This window comes from Canis lupus, chromosome 3, assembly GCF_011100685.1.
Source record: "Canis lupus familiaris isolate Mischka breed German Shepherd chromosome 3, alternate assembly UU_Cfam_GSD_1.0, whole genome shotgun sequence".
NCBI lineage: Eukaryota > Metazoa > Chordata > Mammalia > Carnivora > Canidae > Canis > Canis lupus.
The window spans coordinates 58815012-58840393 of record NC_049224.1 but is presented as its reverse complement, the minus strand read 5'-3'; the positions used below and the strand labels follow the sequence as shown (position 1 = coordinate 58840393).

General features: G+C 48.2%; 1 protein-coding gene across 5 annotated transcripts; it reads right to left on the bottom strand.

The window, feature by feature from the left end:
* Positions 1-30: 30 nt before the first annotated feature.
* IDH3A (isocitrate dehydrogenase (NAD(+)) 3 catalytic subunit alpha) lies at positions 31-17200 on the bottom strand. 5 transcript variants are annotated; one of them, XM_038533049.1, is made up of 11 exons: positions 17101-17200; positions 11847-11909; positions 9698-9781; positions 7936-8050; positions 6437-6624; positions 5898-6031; positions 5024-5126; positions 4859-4923; positions 4006-4090; positions 3445-3597; positions 31-1373 (listed from the first exon to the last, which is right to left on the bottom strand). In XM_038533049.1, the coding sequence occupies exons 1-11, from the start codon at positions 17125-17127 to the stop codon at positions 1290-1292; spliced, it is 1101 nt and encodes a 366-aa protein (XP_038388977.1). In that variant the 5' UTR covers positions 17128-17200; the 3' UTR covers positions 31-1289. The 5 variants fall into 5 exon arrangements, with proteins under 5 accessions (XP_038388977.1, XP_038388978.1, XP_038388980.1 ...); XM_038533050.1 differs by having other exon boundaries at positions 11871-11909; positions 17101-17194; XM_038533052.1 differs by having other exon boundaries at positions 9698-9756; positions 17101-17180.
* Between the last annotated feature and the right edge of the window lie 8182 nt (positions 17201-25382).

Below are 25382 nucleotides of genomic sequence, written 5' to 3'. Positions count from 1 at the left end.
GGAGACAGGTGGAGAAAGCATGCATCTCAGTCAGTTCTGAAGTCTTTATTAGGGTGATCCAACACAACAGAGGAAGCTGCAGCCTGAACAAAGTAAAATACATGTGAGCCTGAAGTCTGCTTTATAAGCCTAAACATACTCAGGTGGGACACATGCTAAAAATCCCCTGTGCTCTGGGTGCAGTGTGCAAAGTGCAGGGGTTTGAATGCCACACAGGGGCAGGAGAGGACAGGAGTGGCCTTTGCTGTGGGGGTCGCATAGCTTTTCACAAAAATAGTGACCTAGAGTCTGACATAAAGGACAGTCGCGCTGCGGGGGGGAGGGGAAGGGGCAGAGGTCAGCAGCAGAGCCCAGCCCCCACTGCGGGGTCAGCTCTCACTGGCACTGCTATGGCACATGGAGGGCAGTGGCTCAGTGCCGTGGGGACAAGGCAGGCCAGCCAGCACCCCCAGCTCCTCACAGCCAGAATATTCCCGGTGGGGTCCTTCAGCTGCCATGGGGGGTGTGAGTCATGCTGCAGGCTCCTGTAGCCGGCTCTGCACCAGAGACTCCTCACCCTCACATGTCCAGTGGAAAGGCCGCCCCTGCCCTCCATTAAAGCTCTAGCCATGAAGGTGCATCTCCAGATAACAAAACACGTGTCTTTGTATCCAATATACTACCTATGTCTTATTACCAAAAATACATCTCTCATTACATAGTGCTTGGGTTTGAAATCTTTATTCACACTCAGTAATCCACGTAGAAGGGCCCACCTGTCTACTTCCACATCACTAAAAAATATGCCGTTGTCACTGGTTTTGACCTGAACTTTCCAGGAAACCTCCTATGCCCACTTAGCTCTATAAGAATGTTACCTTGTGCTATCATGTCTGTAATCTGTTTTGTTTCTATTACATTTTTCATAAACCAAGGAAAACAGTGTCTTCTGAAAAAAGTTGTTTTCTCTTGTTAATTCTGTATCGTATTTATAGCTGAAGAAACCATTTTAACTGAAGTGTTAAAATGATTAACATGGCAAACGATACAGTCCACTTAAGAGTTTACAAAAAACATATACTGGATAGACATTTAATAAATAAAACAAGCGCTTAGGGAAAGTCCTTTGAAAGCAGGCCTAGGGACGTCACCTGCACCCTCTGCACAGATTTTGTTAAGAAAAGGCCGTATCTAAAAATGTACTGTCAGGAAAGAAGAGAACCAAATGTGTGCAAGACAGGAGGTGCCATACTGTATCAAGGTACATCTCATCGGGTGGGAATGACGGACAGACTCCATTCGCTGGATCCTCAATCTAAATCTCGTACTCGACGACAGATCTCCTCTGTGAAGTCTGAGCATTTTGCGTTGCCTCCTAAATCTTTTGTTAAGCTCTGAGAAAAAAAGCAAAGATAAAAATGCACCAACACATTCGACCAAAACAAGGCTGTTTTTATGGAAAGCCCCCCGGTGAGATGCTGGCAGGGCAAGTCTGGCTCCCCACCCACGGAAGAGCAAGGCCGAAGGCTGGCACTATGTTCCCACCCAGGAAGACTAGGGTCCAGTGAGCGCACACAAAACGCCTGGGGAAGACAAGACGCTCTCACCACAATGGGAAGCCAGGAGGCTTTCCAAAAATTTCCCTCCATACAGTAGATCCTAAGAAAACATCTGATTATGGACATTTAAACAAAAGCATAAATAAATCCCTTGGGGATTTTTTTTTTTAATTTTTTATTTATTTATGATAGTCACACACACAGAGAGAGAGGCAGAGACATAGACAGAGGGAGAAGCAGGCTCCATGCACCGGGAGCCCGACGTGGGATTCGATCCCGGATCTCCAGGATCGCGCCCTGGGCCAAAGGCAGGCGCCAAACCGCTGCGCCACCCAGGGATCCCGGAATTTTTAAAGTTAAAAAAAAACATACTTTGAGATATTTTTGGAAGCTGAGAAACAAATACTAAGGTAATGTTTGAATCACTAATTTCTTTTTTTAACAATTTAAGTATTTCTTTTCTTTTCAAAGATTGATTGATTTATGATAGAGAGAGAGAGAGAGAGAGAGGCAGAGACACAGGAGGAGGGAGAAGCATGCTCCATGCTGGGAGCCTGACGTGGGACTTGATCCCGGGACTCCAGGATCACGCCCTGGGCCAAAGGCAGGCGCTAAACCACTGAGCCACCCAGGGATCCCCACTAACTTTTTTTTTAAGCAAGCTCTTCACCCAGTGTGGGGCTTGAACTCATGAGCTCAAGATAAGGAATCTTGTGCTCCGCCAGTGGAGCTGGCCCAGCACCCCTCAATCATTGCCTCTCCAACTCTCCTCCTTAGAAGAGAAATTGTGCCATACTGCCCTGGGTCCTCTGACAGTCTGTCCTCCCTTCAGTCTGAATGGGATCTTGAGATACTTGTCTCTTGTCCCACTGTGTCCTGCACAATTATAAGGGTCACCGTGTACTTGAGGCGGTGCTCTGCAGAGCAGGTTGGGCTCTGGGGGCTTGGTGGGATAGCTTCCAGAAACGAATCCTAGGCCCTAGAGGCCCAGCTTAGTGTCCATGAGCCCCGTACTCTCTGCCCATGCTTGGAACAGCAAAGCTTGCTGAGTCAGAGCCAGACTGTGTGTGAGCCCCAACTTTGCCATGAAGGAGCCATGGGACTGTGGATAATCCGTTTCTCTGTGCCCCAGTCCCTTCACTTAGAAAAGGGGATTAACTGTAGCATCTCCTTCACAGAAGAGATTTGTGGAGATGAGAAACATAAAAAACATAGTCATGCAAGTACTTTGTTTCTATTGGCCACTATGATTACTTTCAGAAAAGCTCTGTTTTACTTTCCTAACACAGACACATGTTGTGTACCATGTCCAGCATCTGGATCTGCCCTGAGATTCCAGCCCCTGAGGCCTGGACCTTAGCTTTGCTTGCTGGGTTACACTCTGCAGACCCCACGATGTACATGACACATGTTTATTGCCGGTAGAATCAGGGGCCTGGCCCAGATCGGGCACTGCCAACAGGATATCCAGGCCTAAATGGCTCTGGCTCCCAAATCTCGGCTCTTCCTGCTGCACACAGGTCTCCGCATCAGAGCTTCCTGACCCCTCCCTCATGAAACATGGGGCTCCTCTCTTCACAGAACACACTCCCGTGTGTGCACACGGCCTAAGTATGCTTGGGGTGCCATTGCCTGTTGCTTTCACCCGGACAAAATGTGTTCAAGAAGGTATTTGGGGGGGTCCCTGGGTGGCTCAGTGGTTTGGCGTCTGCCTTTGGCCCAGGGCGTGATCTTGGAAGTCCTGGGATCGAGTCCCGCATCGGGCTCCCTGTGTGGAGCCTGCTTCTCCCTCTGCCTGTGTCTCTGCCTCTCTCTCTGTGTCTCTCATGAATAAATAAAATATTTAAAAAAAAAAAAAAAAAAAGAAGGTATTTGGCACAGCATAAGTATGGCAGATGACTGATACCTTTCCATCCTTAATTGTAGCAAAGCACGCAGCCTCAACCCTTGCAGCATGGTCAAAAAGCCCCATGTGGCGCAGCATCATCACAGCGCTGAGCAGGAGAGCCGTGGGGTTGGCCATGTCCTTGCCAGCAATGTCCGGGGCAGTTCCGTGAACCTAGCGGTGGGGAACACAACCACAGTCGGGGGACAGCCAACAGCCTCTTCCCAGCACATTGGGCCTGGTCCTGTCTCCTCATCAATGAGCAACAGCTACAGAACGGCTACTGTGCCCAACTCATCAGATATGGGTCCTGGCGGTAAAGGCTCAGAAAAATAGCCAAAGTCACAGAGAAAAAGTACAAAATATGGACTAACAATCTTTTCCGATTTCCGATAAAATGTAACTGAGGAAAGACATAATAAATGATAAGGATACAAAATTAAGGAGGAAATCAATGAATAAGCTTATATAAAACCTGAACCCCAGGGAAAACTCAACAATTGAACCATATCCATGCAGATAACCCACCCTGGCCTCAGGCCATTCCTGTGACCGCGGCTTCACGGTTACCCAGGGCCTTACCGACTCGAAGATCGCTACCCCGTTGGCTCCAATGTTGCCACTTGGTGTCACACCAAGACCTCCAATCAATCCCGCGCACAGGTCACTAGCAGCAGAAAAACATTTCAAAGAGTATTCTGGAAAGCCTCACCCAGACTTCCCGCCAAAAGGAAGCAGAGCTCCTTGAGAAACAGCTGATCCAGGGCCACAGTCAGGAAGGGGCAGCGTACTGTCTCAGAAAGCACACAGTAGGCCATACCCAGGGGACACAACACAGCTCAAAGGGCCATGCACCGGCCAGTATGAATGATGGTGATGTCGGATGTAACTCACAGTTGTATCCAAGAGTCAAATTGATACAAAAACGGATGCAAATAAATGAGAGAAGCTTATTCTCACAGAAGAATACCCACTAACAGGTGGAGAAGGAATAGTGGCCACCTTTGTGGGGCAAGGGACAAGGGGACGAAGGGGGAGGGGAGGAGCGACACCAGCAGGGGTGCTAAGATGCGGGCACTCAGGTGGTGGGGGCCAGGGACACAGCAATTTTCCTTTTCTGTAAGCCTGCAATTCTGCCAAAAGTCACAAAAATTTGGTAAAAATGACCACCCAAGGGCTATACATAACACGGCAAAATCAATCAACCAAAAAAACATCTCAGCATGGGAAGAGGGACAACAGCCCAGAGCCGATCTGACAAACAGATGAATAACCCGTCCAACCTCTAATCACTGACATCACCACCCAAATGCTAGGATCCAACTCATATGACACACGCTATACTTAATAAAAATTGATTCAAACTCCTTAAGCCACATTCATTTTAGGACATTTATAAATAAATTACAGACTGAAAAGGAATAGCTGGACTCACCTAAGGATGTCTCCATACAAATTTGGCATAACAAGGACATCAAATTGGGACGGATCCTGGACCATCTGTAAGAGACAAATCTGTGTGTTTAGCGACCAACACGGCACACTGCTGCATCCGCAGCACGCCACAGAAAGTAGCAGGTAAGCAAGCACGTATACTTACATTCAGACATACTGTATCAAGGTACATCTCATTAAATTTAATATCTTTACAGTTTTCAGCAACTTCCCTGCATTTTTGTAGAAAAAGCCCATCTGACATTCGCCTGTATTTAATCAAATAAAAATTGTTGAAAAGACTTGCAGAAAGAAAAGGATCAGGTCAGAGAGTAAAGATAAGTTCAAGAAATGTTTCGGAAGCCCAGACGTCAGATTTCAATTATATTAAAATTATTTTTTTGGCAGTTAATAAAATGCAAACTGAAAATGTTTTAGAGTATTTCCAGAAGCACAAAAGGGCATAAAAATGTAAAATCGTTTTATCATAATAAAGACTATGCTTTTTAACTAGTTCTAAGTCCAGCAAGAATTAAGAAATATCTATTAATAAGAAAATGTTAAAATTGCTTTAAAAGATAAACTTAATCAATCATTTAAGTGGTTGGACTATTGCACACGCTCAACCCCCTTCCTAGGTCAGGGAACCGGTTTCTGCACACACCCGGAGCTGCCTTAAGCAGTGGAGTGAGCAGAAAGACAACCACAAACCATCCATCAGGCAGCCCCAGTGTGACCATTTTAGAGATGCTCCCCTGGTCTACGTGGACAACAGGAGTGCCCCTGCCCTTTGAACTGCATGGCCTGGGTACACCACAGCCACAGCACATGGGGACCCAGACTCCAGCATCCTTCTCTGATAATGCCCAGTCTCTCCTGACATACCAGGACCTGAACTCCCACCCTCCAATCTGCTGCATACACAGGACACGAGACTCGAGAGAGACATGGACCCACTGACTGAGGGGAAGAAAGGGAAGCTGGATCACTGCCCGCCCCCACCAACTGCCTGAGCACGTGCGGCTCTGGCCGGGACTCACATGATATTGGCTTTGTGCACAGCTGTGACGTTACTCCGGTGGTTGTTGCGGGCATACTCGAAGGCAAACTCAGCAATGCGCCTGCTCGCCTCCTCAGTGATGAGCTTGATGCTCTGAACGACCCCATCCACGATCTGAAGAGCAGGTCCTTGCCTCACTGGACTGGCCCGGCGCCGGGCCGTGGCCGGTGAGGATGCACCCCGATGTGGGGTGTCCCAGAGGTTAATAACATCATCAGCCCCAGTCCCACCCCAGCCCCATGGAGTAGGTAACATAAGGCCCCCTGAACAGATGAGGATAACTGAGGTGCAGGGGTGGCCACCTGCCCCCAAGAACACGGCTGTGAACTGGAGGATTCAAACTTCCAACAGAGGGCACTCCCCAGGCCTGGGTCCAAGCCCCACTGCCTGACGCCAAGCCAGGACTGAGGCCCATGCCCACACCTTGCAGAGGTCACAGGCAGCTGTCTGTGCGAGATGTGTCCAACAAACGGGAATCGGAAAAACTGTCCCAAGTGCAAGTGTGTGAAATGAACATACCACATGCTCTATGCCACTGTACTCTCCTTCTGTGTTCTCCCGGATGGTGACAATGTTCACGTCGGTGTAAGGGGTTTTGTAACCCTCGATTGAAACACACGGTCGGACATTTGCATAAAGGTCAAATGTCTTACGCAGCAGTAAATTCATAGATGGGTGGCCTGCTGCTATTGGGGTCTTCAGAGGGCCTGTAGTAAAGAGCACCCAGATGACAACAGGGTTCTGGGGTTTTCTGCTTCTTTATAAACACAAGTATAGAACGTTTATTTGAAATTCCAATTCTTCCTTGTTTCACTTTTCCACTAGAACTTTGGATAAGTAGCTGTGTGACACATGTACATGCATGCTTAGGAACTAAAAGACACTTTTACAACAGACCAAGGGTCACTTGAAAGGACAGGCAGTTCTCTGTTTTCTAAGCATGGCTGTCACTCTCAGGCACTCCCAGGTCACCGGCTAATCTACCCGGGCCACCATGAGGGTGTCTGTCTCTGACTTTATCTCCCTGATTCAAATGAAGGAGGAAGAGTTCCATGGAAGCTTTCTGGAACATTACTGCCTTCCTTAGTAACACTGCATACCTCATGGGAGAGGGCCAGGCTCGGCAGTATCTGACCCTCGCCCCTACCAATGAGGTAACAACACTTACTGTCATTTAAAAGTGAAGGAAAGGGGTGCCTGGGGGGCTCAGTGGGTGAAGTGTCTGCCTTCAGCTCAAATCATGATCCCAGCGTCCTGGAATCAAGTCCCACATTGGGCTCCCTGCTCAGTGTGGAGTTTGGTTCTTCTTCTGTCCCTCCCTGCTGGTGCTCTCTCTCTCTCGAATAAATAAATAAAATCTTTAAAAAATAAAATAAAAGTGAAGAGAAAAAAAACAAAAGATCAAAAGCAAGAGTAAGAAAATTGCCTAAGCCTCCCAGCAGTAAGTGGGATGGGATTCAAACTTACATCTGTCTGGACTGTATTGAATGGGAATCAGGTACATGCTCATATTTTGAATCATGACCTGAAGCATGTATTAATTAAAATAATAAAACCGTGAAAAGTCTGCAGAAGATAAACCTAGCACAAATATACACTTTCACTGACACTGGCCAGTAACCCTTGAACATTCTTTTGCGTCTGCCTGTCTGTCTGCCTGTCGCCGAAACACAACGTGTCAGCACCCTTGAACATTCTTACTGGGGAACAATACACCCCAAATGAAAACAATCTGACCATAACTAAGTAGCTTCATTTGGGGTGCACAATACAACATGTGGAGAAGGTTGTGTGCCTGAAACTAACATAACAGTGTGTTAGCAACATTCAAATAAAGACATCCTTTTTTTTTTTTTTTTTTTTTTCAAATAAAGACATTCTGAGAACAGAAAGAAGTACGCTGCTTCACACAGGATGGTTTGTTTTAATATGGTCAGGCCCTATTTAGCTTCAACACAGAATCTCTCAGAAACATGACACTGGAAGCAGAAACCCATAGGAGCCGCCACATCCACTACCTTTCAGGCCCATCTTGTTCTTATCCATGGACTCTTTGGCTTCAGGAGGGATCATCCACTTTCCCCCCGGTCCTTGAATGGCAGTGACATTCCGCTCCTCCCACTGAATGGGCGCCTAGATGTCAAGGCACAGAGCACAGTGAGCCGCACAGTGACTGGCACGCACACAGTTACAAACTTCTCCAACTTTGGGTGCAATGAGTGATAACACATAATATACATCCAGAAAGTTCCTGGCATTCGAAGAGCTGTCACTCCCTAGTGTGCCCAGAGCGCCTCTCTGTGCTACCCTGTCTGGTTCAAACCTGGCTGCCACCTGCCCACTTATCTCTCAAAAGCCCTAATGTGGCTACGATTAGAATATTGCAAGGATGGGACGCCTGGGTGGCTCAGCAGTTGAGCGTCTGCCTTCAGCCCAGGGCATGATCCTGGAGTCCCGGGATCGAGTCCCATAGTGGGCTCTCTGCATGGTGCCTGCTTCTCTCTCTGCCTGTGTCTCTGCCTCTCTCTCTGTGTGTCTCTCATGAATAAATAAATAAATAAAATCTTAAAAAAAAAAGAATATCACAAGGAAGGGAGAAGTATGCCTGCCGTAGGAACCCAGGGATCACATGCTAAGTGAGGGAAGCCCATCATAAAAAGCCACATAGTACAAAACCCCACTCATATGAAATGTCCAGAAGAGGCAAGTGTGTGGACAGAAAGTAGACAAGTGCCTGCCTGGGGCAAGCAAAGGGGGGAGGGTACTGAGAGGGTTGCAGGATGGGCAGCGGGTGTGAAGGTGGGTCAGGTTTCTGTCTGGGGACTGAGCATGCTCTAAAGTTAGAACACAGTGCTGGCTGTACAAGTCTGCATGCGCTGCAGACCACGGACTTGGACCGCACCCTGCAAACAGACAAACCGTGGGGTACTTCAATAAAGCCAGTTAAAAACCCCAGGTACAGCATGTAAGCTGCTCAGGAGCCCCAGCCTTCCCCACCGGCACTGACGGCGGGTGAGCAATTGCACCCAGTTCTACTATTCCAGCCTTGGATCCTCTGTAGGATCATGGTTAGGAAACATGGTTAGGAAAACTAAGTATGTATGGTTTAAACAAATCTCCGTCCCCACCCCACATTGGGCGGTATCATGACAGTGCAGGACCTTGCCTAGCTGCCATGTCAAACACAACCAACTTTCCCGAATTCCCCAAACAAAAGCATTTTCAACTATCTGCTGCATGGGAGGCTGGGCTATTAGAATAATCATATCTCCTACTTGATGGTAATAATGCTTCAGAATTTTTTTTATGGCCCTGCGGTTTAGTGCCGCCTTTGGCCTGGGGTGTGAATCTGGAGAGCTGGGATCAAGTCCCACGTCAGGCTCCCTGCATGGAGCCTGCTTCTCCCTCTGTCTGTGTCCCTGCCTCTCTCTCTCTCTCTCTCTCTCTCTCTCTGTGTCTGTCATGAATAAATAAATAAAATCTTAAAAAAAAAAGATTTTTTTTTATCTTTCAAAAATCTCATCTACAGTTTTTTAAAATATCAGTTTTATTCTTCTTGGCAGGAGGGCAGATATGAGGCAGACAGGTGCCTTGGCAAGGCCTCAAGACCCACACATGCAAGCAACAGCACTGCTCAGGTGACTGAGTCCAACGAAGCCCGTGCACCCTGCACTAACCTCCCCACTTTACACAAACAGGAGTAACTTATCCTGAGACTCCAATTGGCTAAGAAAAGATCTGTACACGTTATTATTAAAGGCAGTTTTTAAACGCACTTACTTTGGCAGCATCAAAAATCTTCATAACTGCAGCTGAGATCTCAGGGCCGATACCATCTCCTGGAATTAAAGTGACTGTCTGAACCTGAGTGTGAGATATCAGCAAAGACAGTCTGGATTAATTTTGGAAGGTTTGGGAAAGAACATCACTGACAGAGAAATCCAGTTCATTGGTGGGGAGCAGTGAGGGGCTCAAGAAGACTCAAAGGCCTTCGAGTAAAGAGATGTCCCTCTGGAGAGTTCACCAAGATGGAGGCGAGACTCTAGAGACTCAACTCTACTCTTCACCTGAGTTCTGAGGCTTTGAAAAAACGTAAGTGATGCTCTTTAGATAAAACAAAAATAAACTACTAAGTAGACTTCCCAATTCACATTTCAGACAAGCTACAAAGAGACCAATTAAGTCTATGAAACCAAAGAGAACAAAGTTTCCACAATGTTCTCTCACTGAAATTCAGGGGGTTTCTCATGAAGGCAACTGCTCTCCTCTCCAGTGGGATTCTGGAGAGTTAGGTCCTCACCCAACCCAGGCTAAAAAACATTCAGACACATTTCCAGAATACGGCTGCAGTCTGTTCTAGAACTCAGAGAAAATCAGACTTCCAATCGCCGGGGTGGGGGGTGGGGGGGGGGTGTCCTCTGCTTTTCTGAGCAGAGACACTGGCTCCTCCATGACAAATGTCATCTGAGGGAGCCCGGCAGAGATTTTATGTGCGACCTACAAGAACAGCAAGTGAGGTCACGCCAGCAGAGTCTGAGGTAGACCTAGAATGGCAAGTGTGTTTATAATGTAACATCAGGGGTTTATTACAGAGGTTTCAAACAATCCAGTCAGCATTTCAAATGTAGAAATAAAAATGTGTAAAGGGAAATCATGATGGGATTTCAATGAGTTAAGATCATATTCAGAACCCCCCAACCCCCCCCCCCCCGCCAACTGCGGACAATACGTGTCATTATCAGGGGACCTTCTCTCAGCAGGAAGTCTGCCCAGACAGTGGTCCCCAACTTTTCCAGTCTTCCTTGCCTGTGCTATATTTTTTAAGAAATCACTGATTCAAGTGTCCCTGGCCTTTTGCCTTCCACTGATAGTCACTGAGCAGGTAGACTCATTATTTCTGAATTCCTCTGTATTACTGAAGAAAGTTTTTTAAAAGTTAGTTTCTGTTCTTTTTTCTTTCAGATATAATCCCCTCCCTGCCAGGCGAATATCTTCACAAAACAGACATTTCAAGTGATAGTGGAGAGTAATGATGGTCTCATGAGCTTTTAGAGTGCGTAGAAATGCTAGCATGGCCAGCCTTGTGTGTGAAGCATAAGCTTCCTTCTGCATCTTTTGTATAAGCCAAGCCAAAGAACCCTCTGGCTTCTTCTTCCTGTTCTCCCAACACATAGTAATAAATGGCATTAGGCCACCAGAAGAATCTACTTTTCCTCCGCGATAGAGAAAGTAAGCGGAAGAAACAGGTCTTATAGAGATATATGAGAGTAGAGGAATTATGAAATACAAATCAGATTCTGTGAGAAAGGGGTAAAATAAAAAACAAACAGGAAGTCACTGACCCACAGTCTTAGAATGCTCTAAAAATGTGGTATCAGCTTTTAAAGCACAGAATTCTAATGCTGGAGATTCTAAAAGCAGCAGATTTCTTGAGAAATAGGTGATCCACTACAATGACAGTCTATAAAGACTGCATGAGGACATATGAGCCCACAGGGCTCAGATGAGTTTGAGGCATTCCTAATTAGCGGTCAATCTACTGTTTTTAGGGAAGCTCATAAAAGAAAAATGCAAAGCAGGTTTTGAAGCTTCTCAACAATTTTCTCTCAACTTGTACTGGTTTCAAAAAAAACCAGTCTTACGAAAATGAGATTGTAAAGTAATCTCAAGGGTAGGCTCAAGGGTAATTTCTATTTTTAACCAGGCTCCTTTAAGACATTACAGAGCCAGCTGTAACATAATTCTTAAATGTGCAAGCAATCGGATGGATTTACGCGTGTCAGCCAACAATTTAAATATCCAGTATAAGTATGACAAGTTTTTCCTAATTTTAAATAAATGGTGACAAAAAACTATATAATAAATGTTCTAGAGCATCTTTCTTGAGAAACTTCTAAAAAGGAAAAAAATAAAAGATAATTATACTCACACCACCAGCAAAAGCTCTGGTCACCTGTTTTTGGTTGTGGAATGCCCCCAGCAGCCGAGAGACCTACATCAATATCAACAAAGAAATGTCATGCATAGAATTAAAAACCATATACAGGTGGGGACGAGGCCATTTCTGATAGATGCTGCTGCTGCTGCAAGTTTGCACACATACATTCCGGAACTTCGGAGGAATATTTTTCTCATGAATTAGCTCAATGTGACAAGCTATCTCAGATTTGAAAACCTAAATATTTGGTTTATCTTTGCTTTGAAAATTTAAGTACTATACACTTTTAAAGTTGATTTGATGAATAGAAGTTGTCAAAAAATATTGAAGGTGGAATGAAACTATACCCTTTTAGCTCAAACACTGGATTTTTCTCAGATGACCTGGAAGGTTTTATGTCAACGTTCTTGACTACTGGGTCAATTTGGGGTGAACCCATACTCTAAGAAAACTATCACTAATTTTGTTTTGTTTTAAGATTGATTTATTTATTCATGAGAGACACATAGAGAATCAGAGACACAGGCAGAGGGAGAAGCAGGCTCCCCGTGGGAAGCCCGATGTGGGACTCGATCCCAGGACCCCAGGATCACAACCTGAGCCAAAGGCAGACGCTCAACCACTGAGCCACTCAGGTACCCAGCTATCACTAATTTTAGAGCTGGAAGGGTCCTTACAAATTCCAGAGCCCAACTCACTCATTCTATAGCTGGAGACATTGGTGTCTCAAGGGTCAGGATCTGCCTAAGGCCACAGAGTGATCACAGAGGCCAGAGTTTATGTCTGCTGACTTCTAGTCCAGAGATCCTTCAATTACATGTCATGCCTACTCTTCTCCCATGATTTAGTAATTATACTTTATAATAACAAAAATCTAACAAAGTTTATTTAATACCATTTGATACCTGTGTCATATAGAATGAAGATTTTACTTATTTTTTCTTATTTTTCTGATAATATAGGTAACATGGTCATTATTGTTAACTGTCAGGTTAGGGGATACAGAAAAAAAAAGTGACCTACTAACCCCACTATGAGATATTACCACCAGTATATTGTGGGGTTTTTTTGTTTTTGTTTTTTTATTTTATTTTTTTCCAGTATATTGTTTTCCACTCAACACTATCAGACACTAGAAACAAGTTTTATTTTTTTTTTTTAAATTTTTATTTATTTATGATAGTCATACAGAGAGAGAGAGAGAGAGGCAGAGACACAGGCAGAGGGAGAAGCAGGCTCCATGCACCGGGAGCCCAACGTGGGATTCGATCCCGGGTCTCCAGGATCGCGCCCTGGGCCAAAGGCAGGCGCTAAACCGCTGCGCCACCCAGGGATCCCCTAGAAACAAGTTTTAAAAGGTTGTTTTGAACTTTAATAACTTGGTTGTTGAAAACTGGTACAAAGTCCTATTATGAAATTGGGTACATAGGGTAAAGTTACTAAAATTCATTAAAATTTATAAAGGTAGGGGATCCCTGGGTGGCTCAGCGGTTTAGCGCTTGCCTTCGGCATGATCCTGGGTCCCGGGATCGAGTCCCACATCAGGCTCCCTGCATGGAGCCTGCTTCTCCCTCTGCCTGTGTCTCTACTTCTCTCTCTCTCTGTTAACTCTCACAAATAAATCTTTAAAATCTTAAAAAAAAAATTATAAAGGTAACTTTTTTCATGCTAGACAAATAAGCAGATACATTTGTCATATGGTGGCTTAGTCTTCCTTTCTGGAGAGAATTCTCCCAAGGCCCGACCCTCTGCTGGCATCTACTAATGAGATGCCAAGCAGCAGCCAAACAGGTATGAATGAACCGTATTCTCTAACCTGGCATCTACAGTCATCTCTCTGGGCTGAAAAACCAAAAAAATAGGGCCAGACCCAAAAGAACACACCGGCAAAAAACCTTAATCCTAGAACATGATTCATCCACAGACAGATGGGCTACTGGAAGAGAGGCCATGTAAAAGCCACTCTGTGACAGGCAACATTATAAAATGTGCATGAGTGTTTTTCCCCATCCCCCGCCCCACCCCAGAAAGAGGGGGAAAATAATCCTACAAAACAGGCCCATGTCTTTGTGACAAAGACTCAACCCAAAAGTGATTTATTTTTTTTTAAAAGATTTTATTTATTTATTCATGAGAGACAGAGAGAGAGGCAGAGGGAGAAGCAGGCTCCATGCAGGGAGCCTGAAGTGGGACTCAATCCAGGGTCTCCAGGATCATGTCCTGGACTGAAGGCGGCGCTAAACCGCTGAGCCACTGGGGCTGCCCCCAAAATGATTTAAAATGTCAATCCAGGGATGCCTCGGTGGCTCAGTGGGTTAAACGCCTGCCTTCGGCTCAGGTCATGATCAGGGTCCTGAGATAAAACCCTGCATGGGGAGCTCAGTGTGGAGTCCACTTCTCCCTCTGCTCACGCTCTCCCTTGTTCACTTTCTCAAATAAATAAAATCTTTAAAAATAAAATAAAATAAAATGTCAATCCACAAGCACAAAGATTTTTGTTTTGCTCATTGTTGGCTCTCCAGTGTCCAGAACAGCATGGGACACACAAGAAGTGTTCCCTCTGGAGTATTTTTGGAGAAACACAAGCCGGCCTCAATCATCTCTCTTATCTGACAAGTCCCCACCCCAGCAAACATCTTTAATACTTAGGACATCTTCTCTAACAGCCAGTCTTGTCCATGTTTGTCATCTCTCCTACGTGATCTTAGAATAAGGCAGTATACATCTAAGTCAGTAAAATGACCCAGAACTTTAAGTAAAATGAGCTTTTCAATTATTTTTTTTTACTTTTTAAGGATTTTATTTATTCATGAGAGACAAAGAGGCAAGAGACACAGGCAGAGGGAGAAGCAGGCTCCATGAAGGGAGCCTGATGTAGTACTCTAGGACTCAATCCTGGGTCTCCAGGATCACGCCCTAGGCTGAAGGCAGCGCTAAACTGCTAAGCCACCCGGGCTGCCCCAAAATGAGCTTTTTTAAAAGCAGAGACTGTCTTGTACTTTATAATGTACTTGTACATACTTTACATGGTGTTATCTCTATAAAACCTGGAAAGGTAGGTATTAGTGGTCCCTTTCAGATGAGGACACTAAGGCCAGGCTCATAGACTTCCTGTCCTGGGCCATCTGAATCCATTGCTTCTTACTTCCTTTATTACCTTCATAATCCAACTTAAAAACACAAATACAGTGTTGGACGTATGACAGATACTCACTTAATAAATATTTGCTGCTCGGGAACTGGCTTATTGTAAATACTGCATTTTATAACCAGAAAGGTCTTGGGATGCCTGGGTGGCTGGTTGAGAACCTGGCTTCGGCCCAGGCTGTGATCCTGAAGTCCTGGGATCCAGTCCCACTTCAGGCTCCCTGCATGGAGTCTCTCTCTCTCTCTCTCTGTGTCTCTCATGAATGAATGAATAAATAAATAAATAAATAAAATCTAAAAAAAAAAAAAAAAAAAAGAAAAAGAAAAAAAGAACCGGAAAGGTCTTTAGAAAGCTAGTGTTTTCTCTAAATAAAGCTTTTCTGGATTAAAAAAAAAAAATTAAGGGGCAGCCCGGGTGGTTCAGAGGTTTAGCCCCGCCTTCAGCCCAGGGCATGATCCTGGGGTCCCGGGATTGAGTCCTACGTCGGGCTCCCTGCGTGGAGCCTGCTTCTCCCTCTGCCTGTGTCTCTGCCTCTCTCTCTCTCTGTCTCTCATGAATAAATAAGTAAATAAATCTTCAAAAAAAATTAAGCTGCAGACTTTTTTTTCAAATAAAAGTCTAGAAGGAACTCCAACAGAGGAACTACTGTGACTGAAACCCACATCAGCCCAGCATCTCCAGCATCCTGGGGCGTGGGTCTCTGAAGCACCTTCCACTCCAACCCCTAAAGGGAGAAGCGGGACCCACAGAGGTCCAGTGATGGCCAAGGTCACACAGGAGTCCGTGTCAGGGGAGAACCTCATCTGACTCCACAACCCACTGCTTTCTGAATACCCACTATATGGGTTTTTTCTTGCAGTCTGCAATAAAGGCAAAGCAAATTTCCCAACACATCCACCATCAACAGAACTGCTTTATTAGTCTGCCACTCTACCTACCAAAGATGAAGCAGGTGTTAAGTGGGGGTAAACTCCGTGATTCAAGGTTTGATTTCTGCTGAGACAGTGATACAGAAATCACTTTTACCTCCAGGAGCAAATGTGGCATAACAGTCACCGTCATACACACATCCAGGTCTGGAGAGGGTAACCAAGCAGAGCCCAGTTACTGAGGCCCAAGCACCACTGTCTGCTGGTGGCTGCTGGGAAACCTTCAGATGTGTGTTCCTTCCGCATGTGCTAGGTACTTTCACATTACTTTATGTGATCCTCAAACAACTCTGTGAGGCAAGTATAGGTGTTTTACAGACGAGCATCCAAATCTCAGAGAAGTAAAGTAATTTGCTCAAGGTCACACAGCCCATTAGCAGCATTGTCCGAATTCAAACCTAGGACTTGGGGGCAGACTCCCCGCAGAGCTCTTTTCATTAAATCACAGCGATCTGGGTCACTCTTTAAGCTCAAAGCAAAAGGAGAATAGCACCAAGTTTCACCAAAAACAACCTGAACTGCTTGTAGTAGATTTCTAGGGGGCCAGGCTTGTGAGGAGCAACAGGAGACCCGAGGGCCCACTTTCCCGTGGCGTCACCGGTGTGACCTTGGCCGCAGAGCAGACAGTACGGGGGTGAGAACTAGCAAGCCGGACCCCCGCGGCCGCCCAGTTCCGACCCCGACGCCGCGCGTGACCTTGAGCCGCAGCGCCTTGCAGACGCAGGCAGGCTCGGCCGCGACCTCGGTGCCCCCTGGCGTCGCCGCGCCCCCTGGCGCCCCTGCGGCCCGGCCCGCGCCCCGAGCTGTCAGGGCCAGCGACGGCTCTCCAGGTCGCGGCGCTCGCCCCCGGGACAGGGCAGGGGCTGGGCGGGGATCTCCCGGCTGCGAGGAAACCCCGCGCCGTCCGACGGTGGGCCCGTGGGCCGCCGTCCCCACCGCCCCGCAACCCCGGCCCCCGCGCCAGGCTCAGGCCGGGCTCAGGCCGGGCTCCCGCGCGGCGCTCCTGGGGATGCCCGGGCCCCGCCGTGACCTTGGCCCCGCCTCAGGCGCCACCGTCCGCGCACCGGGCCGCCGCCACAGCCCGCGACCGCCGAGGCCCGCGCGCCCGCCCCCGCCCGCTGGCTCCCTGGCCGCGAGCCCGCCGGCCGCACTCCGGCCCGGCGCCCACCTTGGAGATCCACGCGGGGCCAGCCATAGCGTCCCTCCTGGCGCCGCGACGGCAGCAGCGACCGCAGTGCGCAGCCGCGCAGCCCGCCGCCGAGCCCTCCCCCGGCGAAACCACGCCCCCTCCCGGCCCCGCCCCCGGAGCCCCGGCCCCGCCCCTGCCGGCTCGGTAGCCCCGGACGGCCGCCGTCCCCGCTGGCCAATCGCCTGGCTCCCCTCGCGGTGACGTACGGAGGCGCGACGCGGAAGCGGCCGGGAAGGCCCCGCCCCCCACGGCTGCTGCTGTGCGGATCCGGGTGCGGGTGCGGGTGCGGGCGGCCTCTGCTCGCGGTTGCTGCGGGTGCGGGGACGCCTGGCTCTCGCCGCACACGCCTGTTGCTGTGGGACAGCGTCACCGACGTGGGGAGCGCTGCGTCCCCGGGGCTTCGGGCGGCAAGGTCGTGCGGGCCAGGCCGCGGGCGCTGCGGGGAAGCGCGGGGGCTCTCGTGCCCGGGGAGGAGGCCTCGCCCTGGGGGGGGGGGGACGGAGAGGGGCTTCGAGCCGCGGGGGGGGGCGGGCTCGTCCCGGAGGGCGTCGGGGGTGGCTTAAGCAGACTAGGCCTCCCCCTGCCCGCCCTGCAAGGTGATGGAGTAGGTGAGAAATGACGCCCAAGGCCTCACTGACACCAAACCAGGGACCTCGCCAGCCTCCCCGTGTCCCTGGCCTTCACGCACCCCGTCCTTCCCCTTGCTCTGCCCCGCCCCGTCCCCCGCCAGCCCGACCCCCGGGCTCTCCCAGGCCCTCACCTCTCACCAGTGTCTGCAGCCCCGCTGGGGAAACCCCCCAGGCCTGCCCCCCCCATCCCGTCCCCTACTCAGTGCGCCCTGTCCCCAGGGAACCCGAACCCTTCCCAATCGGTCTTTCCTGCCCAGTCTTGGAGAAGACCTTCCCAGCCCACAGAGGATCTCCGGTGTCTCTGCTTCTGGACAGAAACTAGCACGTTTGTGCTCAGTGACTGTAAAACAAAGATGGGGTGACTTTCTCCAATACTCTCTTTAATCTTCACCAGAACCCCGTGAGGAAGCTGAAGTGCAGCGGGCAGTGGTGCTGCATTATACTGGGAAACCTAATTACCGAGAGGTCAGCTGTTCAGCAAGGCTTCCCAGGCAAGGGGCATCCTATCAGATGCAGTGAGGACAGGAAGTAAGCCTGAGCCCTGTCCTCCCAGTCTAGGGAGGAAGAGACCCCAACAGGTGCCTGGAGGGGTTTGGACCTGGTGCGTTGACTGGGGAAGATGCTATGGTGGAGGTGGTACTTGAAGAGGTAAAATGTCAGCAGCCTGAGATGGGGCCAGGAGACTGGAATGAGCAGAAAAGCGTCGGGTTCTCAGAACTGAAACAGACCCCAGAGGAAACCTCCCAGGCCCAGCTCTCACGAACAAGGTGCTCCCGGCTTGCCAAGCAGCTGGAGGGACGTCATGGGAGAGACATTTAGCTGACCCCACCCCTGCCCCCACTGGGAGTCATTCCCTGGAGCAAGCCACAGGCTCCAGAATCCCTGAGAGCCATCCTGGAGCTACTCCAGCCTGCAGGTCACTCTCCAGACAAGCCCCTCCGTCCTGTCCTTGCACTTTGTAGCATCCTGAGATGCCATCAGCAAGGTGTTTGCCCCTCGGAGAAGGATCTAGAAAGTGTGCCCATGTTTGTGACTACAGCACTACCCAATCCAGGTCTGCTTCCCTCTAGAAAATGTTTTTAATCAAGATGGTAATGTTTAGATTAATGTCAACAAAATACATTATTAACATACCAAGTGCTTCTTTTTACAAAAGGAGCACAAATTTGCTTCAATAGAGTTTCCCTAATTTATTTCCTAAATATTAGACCTTTAGTAAATAAATGGGCAAGGGACCTGAACAATCTGTTGACAGCCAGAGATACTCTAAAGATGTCCAACGGTGGGGCATGCCTGGGTGGCTCTGGCAGTTAGGCATCTGACTCTTCATTTCAGCTCAGGGTCATGCGCTCAGGCCTGCGTTGTGTTCCACACTAAGTGTGGAGCCTGCTTAACAAAATAAAATGTTCAGCTTTAGCCACAATCAAGTATTTACAAAAATTTTATTTTTAAAAAAAGATTTTATTTATTCATGAGACAGAGAGAGAGAGGCAGAGACAAAGGCAGAGGGAGAAGCAGGCTCCATGCAGGGAGCCTGACGTGGGACTTGATCCAGGGTCTCCAGGATCAGGCCCTGGGCTGAAGGCGGCGCTAAACCGCTGAGCCACCCAGGCTGCCCCAAGAGGATTCTAAAAGTTAGAAACTTTTTTACTCCTTTTATTAGGAAATATTAATAAAATGCTAATGCCCTCTACTGTCTCATTTACGGTGGTACTGCTGCACTTAGTTTTGGCTGGCCTCCTACTAAACACTGTCACCATCTTTCTGGAAAACACTTTAGCAGTGTGTCTCGAGAGCTTCTGGGTTCTTACTCTTTCACCTCATACATAAACCCATCCCCAAAAATCCCTTGAGAAAAACCACAAAGACAAGTCCATCAGAGATATTCATTAAAGGAATGTCTATAATGTTGTTAATTGAAAGAGAAGCAGTCTAGATGATAACAGAGGAAATGGTCACATAATTGAGGGTAATGGAGTGGAACATACAGCCCTCAAAGGTATTATGAAGACCTTTTGGAATCTTGGTAATTATTTACAGTTTAATGTTCAGTAAGAAATGTATGAGAAGTTAACGTGTTTGCTCTGCTATCACTTCTTTCTGCTCCCTGAATCAGACTTCCCTCTCAGTGAGATCCAGCCCCCGCCTCCCTGTTGGCTCAGATAGAAGACTGGGAGAGTCAGCTCTATCTTTCCACGTGGATCTGGAATTAGATACTTACCACCTGCATTGCTCTGTCCCTGGTCTAAGCCAGAGTCCAGTCTGGGCAGAACCAGTGCAGTAGCCTGCAGACTGGTCCTTCTGCTTCCAGCCCATCTCCTGCCTCCAGGACCCTGTTAAAGGGTAAGACAGGGATCCCTGGGTGGCGCAGCGGTTTGGCGCCTGCCTTTGGCCCAGGGCGCGATCCTGGAGACCCGGGATCAAATCCCACGTCGGGCTCCCGGTGCATGGAGCCTGCTTCTCCCTCTAAGTCTCTGCCTCTCTCTCTCTCTCTCTGTGACTATCATAAATTTAAAAAAAAAAAAAAAAAGGGTAAGACAAATACACCCTCCGCTGGAAGAGCCAGCGCTCTGGCTGAAGTGTGCAGGCCCTCAGTAGTCTGGTCTTGCTCCCTGCCCTCTGTGTCCCAGATGTGAGGTTTTCCCCCAAAACCAGCAGCTCTCTGCAGGACCAGCTGGATGTCCCACAACTTAGTTCTGACACCGTCTTCCCAGAAAGAGTGTCACATCCCACAGGCCAAGGGCACAGTCCATCCAGACTGTCCCACTACCATGCTAGTTGCAGGTCCAGGTAGTCACTTGTGCTTCTGACAGTCCATCGCAACTCTGATATACCCTTGATCCCCTCTGTGGGTTTGAGTAATTTGCCAGGTTCATAGAGCTCAGAGAAACCCTTTTACCAGTTTATTGAAGGACAAGACAAAAAGAATGCAGGCAGCCAGATGAGATACAGAGGGCCGGCTCAGGAAGGTCCCGAGCACAGGAGCTTCTGTCTCTGTAGACTTGGATGTTGTGGGTGTGTTTGCCAACCTGAACCCTCCCCTCCCCACAACCTCACACACATGGGATTTCTATGGAGGCTGCACCAAGTGGGCACCATCATTTAATAGCTCCCTTCTCCAGAGGATGAGGAAGGAGGCCGTAAATTCCAAACTTTTTTTTTTTAAGATTTTATTTATCTATTCATGAGAGACACAGAGAGAAAGAGAGGCAGAGACACAGGTAGAGGGAGAAGCAGACTGCATGCAGGGAGCTTGATGTGGGACTCGATCCCAGGTCTCCAGGATTAGACCCTGGGCCGAAGGCGGTGCTAAACCGCTGAGCCACCCGGGCTGCCCAAATTCCAAACTTCTGATCACGGCTGGATCCTTCTCATGACCAGACCTCTCTAGGAGCCACCCAGGGTCATCTCACTAGAATGAAGGATGCTCCTGTCACCCAGGAGGTTACAAAAGCTTTGGAGACTCCGTGTCAGGAACCAGGGGCAGAGCTGTTATGTTGTCTTCAAACATTTCAGTTTCAATAATGTGAATTATGTGTGTGTCACGGGTTTGAACCTACTCACATGGGGTTTGGAAACTACAGTCAACAGGCAGGCATTAGCTCAACACCCCCTTTTGGACAGCTAAGAATTGTTTTCACACTTATACTTTTAAATGGCTCATAAAAAAAAAATAAATTAAAAAAATAAATGGCTCATAAAAATCAAAAGAATAATACTTGGAGGACATCAATTACATAAAACTCAGATTGCAGTGTTGATAAGGAATGTCTCACTGAAACATGGCCAAGCCCGCATGCTTGGGATGGCAGCATTCAGAGCAGAGGCAAGGAAATGCAGCACAGACTGCGACTGGGTGGCCTGCAAAGCCTAAACCATCCCACCTGGCCCACACAGAAAGCTTTCTGAGCCGCACAGCAATGCTTGGTCTTGGTCTTGGTCTCAAGACTATTTCTCAATTTAAAATTTGAGGCAGGGATCCCTGGGTGGCGCAGCGGTTTGGCGCCTGCCTTTGGCCCAGGGCGCGATCCTGGAGACCCGGGATCGAATCCCACATCGGGCTCCTGGTGCATGGAGCCTGCTTCTCCCTCTGCCTGTGTCTCTGCCTCTCTCTCTTTCTCTGTGTGTGACTATCATAAATAAATAAAAATTTAAAATAAAATAAAATTTGAGGCAATAAATAAAATAAAGTATTAAATTAAAATTAAATTAAATTAGAGGCCCTTTGGAGCACCCGGGGGGGCTGTTGGTGAAGCATCTGCCTTTGGCTCAGGTCATGATCTCGGGCCTGGGATCCAGTCCTGCGTCGGGCTCCCAGCTCAGCGGAGAGTCTGCTTCTCTTTTTGGCTCTGCCACTAACCCCCCACTCGTGTTCTCTCTCTCTAATAAATAAAATCTTTAAAATAAATTAACATAAAATTTGGGGCACCTGGGTGGCCCAGTGGCTGAGTGTCTGCCTTCAGCTTGAGGTGTGAATCCGGGATCCTGGAATTGAGTCCCACAAGGGGCTCCCTGCATGGAGCCTTCTTCTCCCTCTGCCTATGTCCCTGCCTCTCTCTCGTGTCTCTCGAATAAAAAAATAAATAAAACCTTTAAAAAAATAAAATTTGAGGGCCCAAGCTTTGTTAATACAGGTTATATCTATTAAAACTTATAAGATAAAATTGCAAATGACCCCTACAGCTGTATTAAACATGTGCTTTAGATAATTACAAAATAACCCCTCTATATGTTAGCTTAGTTCCCTTATTTTTATGAAAAATAGTTTCAAAGACATAAACATTAAGTGAGACAAGTGGGATTGTTCCACATGTTTGCAAACATTTTAAAGCCTGGCTTAATTTAATGGAAGACAGCTGGATTGTCCTGTCTGCTGCTTCATTCTACTGGTTGTAATTAATAATGTGGACCTCACAGACCGTCTGAAAAGGTCCTGGGGACTGTGCTTGGGGGACTCCCTGGAGGCAGTGGGGATTTTCTCCAGATGCCTCCACAGCAATGAAGCGTCCTGGCAGCAAAGGATCTATTCATTAGCACCAGGATGGCCCAAGCAACTGTTCCGATATGTGAGGTGCTGGCCCAACGGCCTCTACTCTCGGTTGGGCAGAGCAGGAGACTCCATGGGCTGTAGGTCTTAGATGTTCCATCTCGTCTCAGCTTCGAGCTGCTGAGTGAGGACGCTGTCATCTGATCCTGAACTCAAGGCTGGATTTTGTTGCTCAAACATTGTGGCTTCTGCTTCGGAGTAAATCAACAAGGAAGCTTGTTGCAACATCTAAAAGGACGGGTCCTCAGCCATGCGTTGTGCTCACAGAGCAGGTTCTGTGACTGCAGAGGACGTCTTTGCTAGTAAGTGATGGCCCACGGCCCACAGTCCAGTTCACTTGCACTGGCTGGGCCACCCCCCAACCCCCCACCCCCCTAGCAAGATCTGTGCATCTAGCACTCACCACTGAAGGTGACTTGGATCTACAGCAAAATGGAACCTGGTGGTGAATGACATGCCATGGTCATTTTAGGACAGAAATCCCATCCCACTGTCATGCTGGTCCAGGAGAGGGGAGGGGGCTCAGGCCAAAGTGATGGGGTACAATGCTCGAAGCAGTGGGACTCTGGCTAGAGCAGCCTATACTGATGGATGACTATGGGGTTAGGGAAGGAGGGGGTCATGCTGCTGAGGATTTTAAAGGCACCTGAAAGGATGGACAGGACAGTTTGCAGGAGAGGCTGACTCCTCCTCCCTCAACAAGAGGAGTCACCATCTGGCAGCCCCAGTGGCTCAGCGGGATCCTGGAGACCCGGGATCGAGTCCCACGTCAGGCTCCCTGCATGGGGCCTGCTTCTCCCTCTGCCTGTGTCTCTGCCTCTCTCTGTGTGTCTCTAATGAATAAAAAAAAAAAAAAAAAAAAAAAGAAGTCACCATCAGCTCAGTCCCATTCTAGGCCACCTGGGAACTTCCCACACCCAGAATGGCTTGTGGGGGAGGCTCCAACACAGGCCCACAGGAGCCATTCAGGGAGGGAGGGAGGGGGCTCACCATGTTTGCTCTGTACTAAAGACCCTGTGGCAGCAGTCACTTGACTCAATGTGCAAACAGGTCCAGGAAATGTATTCTTTTAAAGAATGTTGACTGAGTGTTTACTAAGACCTTGAGCTAGACCCTGGAGATAGAGCCAAGTAGGATATGGTGCCAGCCCTCCTGAACCCTAGCATTTGAGAGGAAATAATACCTGCCCCCTTCAAAATAGATGGCTCTGGACTGTGTATTCCTTCTTCCAGAAATATTAAGATCTATGTGTAGGGCAGCCTGGGTGGCTCAGAGGTTTAGCGCCGCCTTTGGCCCAGGGTGTGATCCTGGAGACCCGGGATCGAGTCCTGCATCAGGTTCCCTGCATGGAGCCTGCTTCTCCCTCTGCCTGTGCCTGTGTCTCTCTCTGTGTCTCTCATTAATAAACAAAATCTTAAAAAAAAAAAATCTGTGTGTAAAATGCTGGAGATACTGGAAAAGACAGGCTGTCCAGTGCTAGAGATTGACATTAAATGGGTGGTTGCAGGGGACTTGTGTGCAAGACAGTGGACTCAGTAACAGCTCAGCTCACAGAACATAACAGCTCTCCTCTATTTGGGGAGAGGCCAACCTGACAAGTGCTCTGGGAGCAGGGATAAGACTGCAGAAAAGAATCCGGTCTGAATTGCCCCTGGGATAAAAAAGACTCGAGTAAGCCGAGATGGTGGTAGGACATTCCAGGAGGGGCTCTGAAGCTGATAAGTTACTAGAGGTGGGATAGCGAAGGACAACACCCTGGGCCCAGGAGCCCAGGACACTTCATCTCCACCGTAAAGATCCCCTCAGACAATGAGTCTTAGAAGAACTGTTTGCAGATCAAGGACATTTCCTCACAAACAGTAACAGCCAGTGAGGAAGGATGGGAAAGGAGGAAAGATTAATGTTTTATTGTACTCAGACCCTTTACCTCCTATCAAGGTCACTCCTTGGGTTTTATGTAGCATTAATCCTCCTGTTTCTGTTCCAAATTTTGAAATAAACTTTATGGAATGAGACAGACATGAAAAAAGCTAGTGTTTAATGAGTGCTCAGAAAGTGCCAGGTGCTGCCACAGGGCCCTCCGCTACCTCTTGGTGCTACCTTCTCATGTTGTATCATTTACAAGAGTGCAGTCGATGAGGAGTTGGCCCTCTTTAAAAGGCGGTAATCATGGGTTCCCTTAGTGTGGTCAAGACTTCAATCTACACATTGCTGAGTGACCTCTGGCCACTCTTCTCAAACTATTTCTTCATCCGTGAATGGATGATAACGCCAACTCTACAGACTTAAGAGGCGTTAATGGAATGATCATATTTGGTCAGTGTACAGCATCCAGCCCGACCCTGGGCACAGGGTAGGTGATCACTGTCCACCCTCCCATCAAACAAACACACACTGTTTTTCTGGGACCACACCCCACAGTGGAAGCACAGAAAATCAGAGAATGAGGCAAGAGCATCATGTTGCCCCTTCCTCGCTGGGTGGCCTTGGGCAGGTCCCCCTGCCTGAGCCCAGGGCTTCTCAACTATAAAGGGAATGTAACTGGCCTCTCCTCACAGCACTGTTCTAATAGTTCAAGAGGGAGG